Source organism: Anomaloglossus baeobatrachus, chromosome 5 (assembly GCF_048569485.1).
Source record: "Anomaloglossus baeobatrachus isolate aAnoBae1 chromosome 5, aAnoBae1.hap1, whole genome shotgun sequence".
Lineage (NCBI taxonomy): Eukaryota > Metazoa > Chordata > Amphibia > Anura > Aromobatidae > Anomaloglossus > Anomaloglossus baeobatrachus.
Genome location: NC_134357.1, coordinates 485,219,933 through 485,231,627, shown reverse-complemented (window position 1 = coordinate 485,231,627; position 11,695 = coordinate 485,219,933). Strand labels below are relative to the sequence as shown.

Below are 11,695 nucleotides of genomic sequence, written 5' to 3'. Positions count from 1 at the left end.
AATACCACATAAGAAACAAAATTAAAATTTGGACATAAAGTAAGGGTATGTCTACACGCTGCCGTTTTGTCGTAACCACAAAAATGCACCCTGTGGACAGAGAAACACATCTTGTGCCAAAAAAAACGCATGCGTTTTTGGACCATGTATTTTTTATGTGTTTTTTGAATCCCCCATTGGTGAAAAACGCAATGAAAAACGCAAAAAGAATTAATATACTGCGTTTTTGTTGTCACCACAAAAATGCAGCCCAAAAAAAGCAACGTGCGCCTAGCTGAAATCACAAAGACTTAGCTGGGGAAGGAAAAGCATGGAGTTTGTGGTGAGTAAAAAGGTCACCACAAACTGCACCAAAAACTGCAGCGTGTGGATGGGGCCTAATGGTTCCTGCACAGGCTGGGTAATCAGTTGCTTGACATGTGTGGTCACAGGTGTCTATTAGTCATGATGGAGACTGCTTAGAACAGGATTTTTGCTTCTCCCTCTCTTTTTCAGGCTTGAGACCATCTTTAGGGTGGATGAGAGGTATGGACTTGGGTGTGTTATATATGTACGGCGCTATAGAATATGTTGGTGCTGCATATATAAGGCAAGGATCAAATGCGTATTTCATGGTCTGTATACGGCCTGACCTGAGGTCTCCTGACTTGAACTTGCTTCATAGGCAAAAAGAAGGCTGTAAATTCGGGTCAGCAAACCTAAGGTCCGGTCCAAAACTGGCCGTGTGAACCCAGCCTAATACAAAGTCAAAAACCGAAAAAAGTGATATAGAATTATTGCACTACAATGTGCAAATGGCATAACACTGAAAAAATGGCATTATTTATGGTGTATGTGTGTGTGTGTGTATATATATATATATATATATATATATTATATATAAAATATATTTTTAGTTTTTGATTTTTAGGAGGAGCGCTTCGGTATTTTCATCGTGGGTCTTTCCTGTTGCCATGCAGGAGTTAATTGCTGGGCTTGAAAAATTCCATTTTGAATTTGAAAACGATGTGGAAGGTCAACGGGGGTCTCAGATCCTGCCCTTCCAGGGCATGGACAGTAAGTATGATGTATGGCGTCCCCAATACGTCTCAGGAGATAATGCAGGATGCTCATGAAATATTCATTGGGATGTATAGAAGGGAACACTGGGATCAAAATCTGATGCCTTATTAATCTAGACAAGGTTTGTAAGGGGTTAAATTGGTACAATTCAGTGGTAAATTGGGTGATAAATCTAAACCGTTGTTTAAGACTTCTTTTTCTGCTTTTAACGTGTGAAAAGGTAGAAAATGCCCTGCAGATCGGTGGGGGTCCGGGTTCGAGAGCCCTGCTGACGGGTCAAAATCCATGTAATGTACGCTGCTTAGGGAGCAGGAGCATGCATGTAGCACCCCTGAGCCACTCAGGGCACTACTAGGAACTACATCCTCACCAGGATGCAGGGCCTACCCCCCTGGGACCTGGAACACCAGTGCGAGCAACACCCACAAACACCAAAATCCCAGTTTCCACTCCAAACCAGGGGTGATTGACTAGTCGGACACAAGTGGATGGCCACCTAGAGGGTGGAGCCAGACCAGAGGTACTAGACAGCCTGGTGGGAGGGGACAGTAGTTAGGTAGTCTGAAAAAGTAGTAGAGAGGAGAGGTGCCTGAGAGCTGGGTCATGTAACGGTGACCCGGGGGCACAGGAGAGTGGTCGCCAAGACAGGAATCCCCGAGTACCGCTGGGACCAGAGCACCGATGGGGCACAGGGCCCTAGGTCAGACGCCAGTTTCATACGGTCTGACAAATACCTGCACAGTGAGGGGACCTTCACGGGCCTCACTGACCCACAGATCCATGGGAACCGGCAGTAAAGCAAGGATCAGGGTTCGGGACACAGACCAGCCTTACAGGGTCCACACTGCCCGCCATACAAATGTGACGCCCTGGACCCCAGGGGTCACAGGTTATTACACTCACTGCACACCACCCACACTAGAAAGGTACCACCAGTCAACCACAAAGACCTGATTGCCTCCCTCAGAGTCAGACAGGCACACCAGGTGGGCGGAGTCAGGCGGAAAGACACGCCCCCCGAGGAGTCTGCTGGCCTGAGGCAGGAACACAGTAGGGAGTTCAGTTCATTACAGCAGAGTGGAGAGTAGTGGAGTACGGTTCTGCGCGGGGCCTGGGTTGGAGCCTAGGACACCCCCCCCCCCCCCCCAACAGTCAGGCAGGCAGACGGCAGTGGCCGCCTGAAGGAGACCGGGAATACAACCGGGGAGCCAACAGGATACCGGAGCACCAGGCAGGGTACTCAGACCCTGAACTAGGCTATACGCCACCACCATAGTCGAATTAACTGATTGCGGTCTGGACCTCAGGGGTTCATTCCCATCAAAATCCCGATTGAAGGCAACAGCCCAACCCGTCCGGATAAGAGCCACCGCCAGAGGCCAGAGATCCAAGGGCCAGCGTCTGCAGGCAAAAGGGGCTCCTACGACACATACACGCCGTGGAGCGGACTACCAGTGCCCCGGCACAGTGGTCACACTACAAACACAGGTGCAGGAGAAAGGCGGACATTACCAACCCGACTAGGATTGCTCCGTTTGGTTTACCAGTGACTCTGTGTGGTTTAATCGTGAGTACATCAGTGCCGCACCGCAACCCTGCGCCCTGCACCCCGGCCCTCGCACAACCGGGCCCCGGGACCAACATCCCCATACCCACGGAGGGGTCAACACCTAGCTGCGCCACTACACCGCTCCCGGGAGTCCCTGTACCTTCACCGCAGCAGTGGTGTCCACCATCACCACAACCCGTGGGTGGTGTCACGAATAATCATCCCAAAACAAAACACCCGCATTCCCCCCGCGCGTAGCGCCAACCCCCCCTTGCAGAGCGACGTGACCTCCGGGTCCGTGAGAGGCTCGAGCCACCGCCCGCAGTACAAGCACGGATCCGAGCGGCTCGGCGGCCGCAGCCGAGGCCGCGGGGCGGTACACAAACAAGGAGACTGACACACAATAGGGACAGTCGGGCCCCAAACGCTCCACGCTACGGGGACCCAACCACACTGAGGGCTTCAGGGACAGAGCAACAGAGTCCTCAACTGGCACTGGAACTACAGAGACCTGAACCAGCCATCCGAGGGTCAAGAGTGAGTAGAGACTGTTAATTACAACTCACGGTGTGGCCTCCCTTATTACTCCATCATACATCTCCTGGGCTAAGCCCTACCTGCGGAGGGCCTACCACCACAGCTGCCATTACCACCAACCCTAGAGATAATCAACTCAGCAGCGGCGGTTTCACCATATTAACTGCAACCCGCAGGTGGCGTCACACAAATGACTTTAATCTCCCCTGTAAATACTTCCCATTAAAAAGCACCCAAGCCACGGGACCGGGCAACGGCCACCAAAGTGACATTCCCGTGATACACTGCCCAGGACCGAGTACCCCTTTCCCTAGGCGACACATGCACATAGCAGTATATAGGCTCATAGTGTCCTTCAAGAGCGTACACCCCTGTGAGTGGGGGCTGATCCAGGAACAGAGTCAGTGGCATAGCTATAGTCCTTTTGGGTCCCGGGATAATATTCAGATCATTAAGACGTGTTCACCCCACCCTAAATATATAAATCTTACAGAATACACAGTAATTAGATCATTTCCTGAGTAACGTTTCTAAATCGCAGTCATACAGTTACGAAATAACTAAAATTAGCGCCATACTGTTACTGAACAAAATCCACTATATCAAAACTGGATAAATACCGCCACAAAGTGACCATATATTATCACCGTATAGTGTCCAATTTATCAAAGCTTTTTCAACAATATCCTGGTATAAAACACCACTTTGAAAAGAGGCATAGTTTTGACACAAGTGGAAGCTGTGGTAAAATTATGCCACTTTGGTGTTCTTACAACTTTTCCCCCAGCTCCAATTAAGTGGACGGGACGGGGATGTGACGCCCCTGGACTAGATGTCGTCACAGGGTATTGCATAATCTGCCCTCCCGTGCAGTATCCACCTCCTTCTTGGTTATGGGTCCGACAACTATATGGTGTTGCCTACATCAGCTAACCAAAATCCTAGGTACACTCTGCACCACACCCACCAAACACACCAGTGGACGGCTTGACTGGAATAGAGACGCCCACCTGGAGGGTTGGAGAGGGGAGGTCAGGAGTAGAGAGTTGTAGTTTGGAAGTGAAGGAGAGAGGAGGTCAGGAGCAGGGCTCCTAGGAAGCTATCTAGGTGGCAGACGGTCTGGGCCTAGAGGAGCTGGACCCCGGTCGCAGGGGATAGTGGCAAGGGGCACGGAACTGTCGAGGAGGACAGCTGGCGGCCTTGCACCATCACCAGGCTGGGACCAGGGCACGACGGGGTTCTTGGACCCTAGGTCAGGGAGTAGCTTCAGGCAACCTGACAATTTACCTGACGAGGACGGAGCCTTTTAAGATCTGTTCTCCACCCGCTCCAAAATTGGGGTACTAGCGCAACGAGGTGGATAGGACTTTCCACTAATAACGGTCCAGAAAATCCCAAGTGTGAACCCTGAGAGCAAGCTCCCACACTTAGCCATAGTGGGGAGCGGGACCCGGCAAGTTCCATACTACCGGGACCAACAGAGAAGTAAACTTAGTGCCAGGAGGCAGGTCACGGATCACCAGGCAGCACCATTGGGGACGGGACCCGAACTAGCTCCCTTCAGGGGCAGCGGTATCCAGAACTTTGGTTTATCCAGTTGTCAGTGTCAGCTTTATGGACTGAGTGAGTAGGCAAGTGACCCCTCTGCACCCAATGGCACTCCCCATCACCATCACTGAGTCTCGGGGTATTCCCCCTACCCATGGAGGGTCACAACACCTGGCTGCCCCGTTCCATCATCCCTGGGTACTCCCACCTGCAGCGGTGGTACTCCAATTATCCCATACCACAGGTGGCGTCATGAACTTTACAATCCCCTGTAAATACCCCCCTTCATTTGAGTGGCTGCACGACCCCCGGGTCTGGAGACCCCTCGAGCCACCGCGGATCTGGATCCGAGCAGCTCGGCTGCTGGCATGTGGCCAGCATAGGGACGTGGTGACTGTCACTCGCCAAATTGAGGATGACTGGAGTAGGATTTGTGGTGAGGTGCACATAGTGAACACCACTCCTTCGGTGCTCCTAAGGTGTATGCTTCTTCATGTATCGTGAGTGTTTGCTTCCAATCCATCTCCTTATCAAGATGGGCACATGAACAAAATCTGGGGCCAAAAGTCTGAATATAATCACCATCCTCTTACTGAGCAAAATCCACTATACCAAAACCAGTACACCAATAATAACACATACAAAGGATAAAATACCGCCACACCATAACCGGAGCACATATTTCTACTACCACCACCACATAGTGACCACATACAAGAGATACATACCCTGACCAGACCACATACCACCAGTACATAGTAACTGAGTAATACCACCATACTGATCATTTATCATAAACCACAGTACTAATAATGTCCTCCAATTGACCCTCTATAGTAGCAATGTCCCTCGATTGACCATCTATAGTAGTAATGTCCCTCCAAATGGCCCTTACAGTAGTACTGTTTCCCAATTGACCCACTATAGTAGTAATGTTCCCTCATTGACCCTCTGCAGTATTAATGTCTCCTGATTGACCCTCTGCAGTAGTAATATTACTCAGTTCGCCCCATTTACTAATAAAGTACCCCAATTGATCCTCTACAGTAGTAATATCCACCATTATAGCCGCAATAATATAATAACGGCCCATGTTTTGACTAGTCACACACATTTTAAAAAGAATAAATAAATCAATTATCATCTTTATTGCTCCTACGATGAGCAGCATCCTCTACCTCCTACAAACGGTAGATGACGCGGGTTGGCAGAGCACTGCAATATAGTAACGTCATGACCACCTGCAATGTGCACATCGAAATCAGCCGCTTGTGTAGATATAGTGGTGCATGGAGCCAGTAGCTCTCTGTTTGGCTGCAGATCGATCTGAATATAGATCTCCCTTTGGCGGACCCCCTTCTTCCACTGGCCCAATTGCGGTTGTGTCGGACGTGTACCGTCCCAGCAGCGGTCGAAGTGGTCGCATCTGGGTGTCGCTACTCGTGGCTCGAGGGTCTCCGGACCCGGGGACTCGGGGTCACTCCGAAACGTGATGGGAGGTTATTTAATGTGTGTAAAGCGCTATGGAATTAACAGCGCTATATAAATGAATAAATATTATTATATTATTTACAGGGGAGTTAGGTAGTTCGTGACGCAACCCGTGGTATGCGGTAATAGGGAGTACCGTCACTGTCGTTGGGAGTACCCGGCGTGATGGAGTGGGGCGGCCAGATGTCGATACCCTCCATGGGTAGGGAAAGGTCCTGGGACTGTGGATGGTGGGATGGATTGCAGGGGGAGAGCAGACTCGCTGGTAGCAGGGGTTAATCAGGTACTCACTCAGAAGGAAAGCAGACGCTGACAACGTGGGAAACCAAGTTTCTGGGTGCCGCTGCCTTCTTGGGTGAGCTCGTTCGGGTTCCGTCCCCTGCAGTACTGCCTGATGGTCTGTAACCTGCCTCCGTGCACAGAATTTTAGAAGTGTTCAAGTGGCCCGTAAGCTTAAAGCTGTATGTATCCTAGGTGAGGGAAGGTGTTATGAGGGGGCCTACTGTGTGACTACCTGGTTTTTCCAGGGCGTCACATTGGGAACCCAGAACCATAGGGGGTTGAGTCCTGTACTGTGAGATAAAGAGCGTGTGAGTCGCCCTCCACAGTGCTGCAGCGGTCGCCTACGGGACACTGCTGGGACTTCTCTTTAGGGACCCTTCTGGCAACAGGTATGTCAGGTTATTTATTTCTGAGTTGTGACGCCACTCTAGGTTTGAGGTCAGGGTGATGGGTGACCGACACTGCAGTTTAACGAGCGTCTGGGGCTGATGGTGTCTGCAGTCTGGTGGTATGGCCTCCCGAGAGTGAGGCTGGCCCCAGGTGCTCGGGTGTATGTGTGTAGAACAACCGGTCGCAGAAGAACTCAGTCTCAGTCCAAAGTGTCTTGAAACTGGTTTTTAGTCACTTTCAAGTGCTTCAAGTAGTACCTGGGCGATCCTGAGATACACCAAAAGAGAACCAGGTACCCTACAGGCTGGTATAGGGGTAACTGCTGGCTCGCCTTCCTAGCACTTCTTGTTTCGGACAACCCCTGACTTAAAGTACCGTGGGATTCATCCAGGGAAGTCGCAGCTGCCTTTTCTCCCCTTTCTGGCCTGTTTGCTGGCAGCGTGGACCAAGGTGGATAGCTCAGGCTCAATCCTCCTTATGGGCCCCCTCGTTGCTGTTGATGCTCGGACTCTGTTTTGGTTAGTGTGGGACTCGTTGTCCACCCCACCGGCAGGTTTAGCAGACCACTAAATGGATGTCTGGCTCTAGGGACCTGTTCCCCGTGCGTGCCTAGCCCTCCAGGAGTCTCCGTACACGACCAGATGACTTCCTCAGCGTCTTTCTGTCCAACTTCTGGTGACCATTCTCCCCCGCCAATGGCCACTACACGTGCAGGGTCTGACTAGTGTGTCCGCTCTCCTGCGTTTCCACTTCAGACTCTGCTTGCTCCTCTAATACTCCTTCTTCTGATTGACTGCCACTGCAACTTAGCTTCCAGCTTCTCTACCGCACCACTAGCTGAAATCTGGAGGCCACGCCCCCTCTTGGATCTGCCCAGGGGTCCCCTCTAAGGTGTGTGTGAGACCTGGTTACTATGTGTCTGTGCGTACACACCCTATTCAGCCATTAGGATTATCTGTTTGCACTCGCCCAGCATGGGTGCAGTACTCAGTGGCGCCTGACCAGATCAGGGGCGCCACACGTGTAGTACCCTGTGACGACCTGACTAGTCCAGGGGCGTCACACGGTTGCATACAAGTGTTCCCAAAACCAAAATGCCACCGATCTGCAGGGTATTTCAGGTAATGTGACATACTCAAAAAATAAAAAAGTGTAGATAGACTTTAAAGTGATAAATGGAACTGAGCTGTAAAACATGACCCATGTGACAAATTTGATGCTTTTTCCGGTACATTTATGTGAGTTGTTATTATTATTATTATTATTATTAATAATTTAATAATTTTTAAATGGGTCCTAACATCAAGTATTTGAAAGAAAACAAACCAAAAACCCAACAACACATTTTAGCAAATCCTATAGACAGACCAGTGAGGAAGAATTGCTGACCAGTTATGAAGGAAGATGGCTCTGCACTATGTATAACCGCTTCTTCCCTGTGTATTGTGCAGAGTCCGGAGCAGCCGTGTGTGACTTCTACATACTGGGTATATGCAAGAAAGGTAACGCAGTCTATATATAAGCTGTATACTATATAAATGTTATTTTCCAAACCTACAAAACTATATTCCTGATTTACTAAATCTACATAAAAAGTGATTTAATTGTTTTTCAAATAAATAGGTAATTATATATTATATGTAGCTGCATTCCTCCCATACCATACTTCACAAATGGATAATTTATCTCTCATGAATAAAAGTTGCAAATTTACACAAAAATGTTGTGATTTTTGCTTTTTCACATCAGAGCTCGCAACTTTTTTTTTTTCTTTTATAAAAAGTGTGGCTTAGAGATCGTTCAGACATCAGTAATTTATTTACACAAAACCAGCCCGAGATTCATTAGTGTTTCGGAATATATATATATATATATATATATCTCACACACACACACACACACACACACACACACACACACACACACACACACACACACACACACACACACACACACACACACACACACACACACACACACATTATAATATATATATATATATATATATATTCCGAAACACTAATGAATATATGAATAATATATAAATATATTATGTTTTATATATATATATATATATATATATATATTATATATATATACACATTATGAGATATATATATATATATATATATATATATATATATATAAAACAATATATATTCCGAAACACTAATGAATATATGAATAATATATAAATATATTATGTTTTATATATATATATATATATATATATATATAATATATTATATATATATATATATATATATATATATATACACATTATGATATATATACACATTATGATATATATATATATACCGTATATATATATATATATATATATAAAAAACAATATATATATATAGAGAGAGAGATATATATTATATATAATGTGTGTGTGTGTGTATTCATATATTTTATTCATATATTCATTAGTGTTTCGGAATATATATGTATATATATATTATATACAGTGCCTACAAGTAGTATTCAATCCCCTGCAGATTTAGCAGGTTTACACATTCGGAATTAACTTGGCATTATGACATTTGGACTGTAGATCAGCCTGGAAGTGTGAAATGCACTGCAGCAAAAAAGAATGTTATTTCTTTTTTTATTTTTTTTTTAAATTGTGAAAAGTTTATTCAGAGGGTCATTTATTATTCAACCCCTCAAACCACAAGAATTCTGTTTGGTTCCCCTAAAGTATTAAGAAGTATTTCAGGCACAAAGAACAATGAGCTTCACATGTTTGGATTAATTATCTCTTTTTCCAGCCTTTTCTGACTAATTAAGACCCTCCCCAAACTTGTGAACAGCACTCATACTTGGTCAACATGGGAAAGACAAAGGAGCATTCCAAGGCCATCAGAGACAAGATCGTGGAGGGTCACAAGGCTGGCAAGGGGTACAAAAGCCTTTCCAAGGAGTTGGGCCTACTTGTCTCCACTGTTGGGAGCATCATCCGGAAGTGGAAGGCTTATGGAACTACTGTTAGCATTCCACGGACTGGACAGCCTTTGAAAGTTTCCACCCGTGCCGAGGCCAGGCTTGTCCGAAGAGTCAAGGCTAACCCAAGGACAACAAGGAAGGAGCTCCGGGAAGATCTCATGGCAGTGGGGACATTGGTTTCAGTCAATACCATAAGTAACGTACTCCACCGCAATGGTCTCCGTTCCAGACGAGCCCGTAAGGTACCTTTACTTTCAAAGCGTCATGTCAAGGCTCGTCTACAGTTTGCTCATGATCACTTGGAGGACTCTGAGACAGACTGGTTCAAGGTTCTCTGGTCTGATGAGACCAAGATCGAGATCTTTGGTGCCAACCACACACGTGACGTTTGGAGACTGGATGGCACTGCATACGACCCCAAGAATACCATCCCTACAGTCAAGCATGGTGGTGGCAGCATCATGCTGTGGGGCTGTTTCTCAGCCAAGGGGCCTGGCCATCTGGTCCGCATCCATGGGAAGATGGATAGCACGGCCTACCTGGAGATTTTGGCCAAGAACCTCCGCTCCTCCATCAAGGATCTTAAGATGGGTCGTCATTTCATCTTCCAACAAGACAACGACCCAAGGCACACAGCCAAGAAAACCAAGGCCTGGTTCAAGAGGGAAAAAATCAAGGTGTTGCAGTGGCCTAGTCAGTCCCCTGACCTTAACCCAATTGAAAACTTGTGGAAGGAGCTCAAGATTAAAGTCCACATGAGACACCCAAAGAACCTAGATAACTTGGAGAAGATCTGCATGGAGGAGTGGGCCAAGATAACTCCAGAGACCTGTGCCGGCCTGATCAGGTCTTATAAAAGACGATTATTAGCTGTAATTGCAAACAAGGGTTATTCCACAAAATATTAAACCTAGGGGTTGAATAATAATTGACCCACACTTTTATGTTGAAAATGTATTAAAATTTAATGAGCAACATAACTTGTTGGTTTGTAAGATTTATGCATCTGTTAATAAATCCTGCTCTTGTTTGAAGTTTGCAGGCTCTAACTTATTTGCATCTTATCAAACCTGCTAAATCTGCAGGGGGTTGAATACTACTTGTAGGCACTGTATAATATCTCTTACTGCTGGAAGTTTCTCAACTTTTTTCCATCACAATCTGTAAAAAATGGACATAACCAGGATGGCATCCGAGTGCAGTACACATTTTTTCACAGGCTCAGAGACTTCCATTGTTGCTTTTGATCCATGACTCTGACCAATGGCTTGTGACCACTTGGTCTGAAAAAATACGCGCAGGTGAGTACGAGTTCTGAACATACAAAACATGGATAGAACTTGTATGAAGAAAAATTGACATCTGAATGAGGCCTGAAATGTGTCAGCAATTTTTTGCTCCCCCATTTGATAGCAGCATAATTTAATGTCTCCTGCTGGTTAAGCATTGATTTTATCAAAACTACACTAAGCAGCCCAGTAAGTGACACATCGTTGGAATCTGGGTCTCTGTCTCTATATTATGCTGCTCTCAGATTTGGTGGCAAAAACCTGGTGACAGATTCCCTTTAATAGAAGGAGCAGGGCCAATTGTGGCTGAATAAATTCACTGTAAGACTGGCATAAGAAATGACAAAAACTGCATTGACTTGGACTGGTCCACTGGAGAGAAGGAAAATCCTCAGGTGGGCCCCTTTGCAGTAAGTCACTTACCCCCCCCCAACATAATCAGTAGATGGCACAATACACTTATTTCACTATACAGTATAGAGATAAATGACGCATCTCATCATTAACTTTACAAACTACCCAAAATATTATCTAGAAGCATAGGTAAATTTGGTAATGTAATATTTGCATTTAGTTGCTCAGTTACTGGTTGGCC

The 11,695-nt window shown here is 46.4% G+C and overlaps 1 protein-coding gene across 1 annotated transcript in view; it reads left to right on the top strand.

Annotated features, from left to right (window-relative positions):
- Window positions 1-953: 953 nt before the first annotated feature.
- The window catches only part of CPSF4L (cleavage and polyadenylation specific factor 4 like), a 34,179-nt gene continuing 23,437 nt past the window's right edge, over window positions 954-11,695 (top strand). The window contains exons 1-2 of the mRNA XM_075347896.1: window positions 954-1,056; window positions 8,311-8,361. Of these exons, the coding sequence (XP_075204011.1) occupies window positions 954-1,056; window positions 8,311-8,361 (154 nt within the window). The remainder of the gene's footprint in view (window positions 1,057-8,310; window positions 8,362-11,695) is intronic.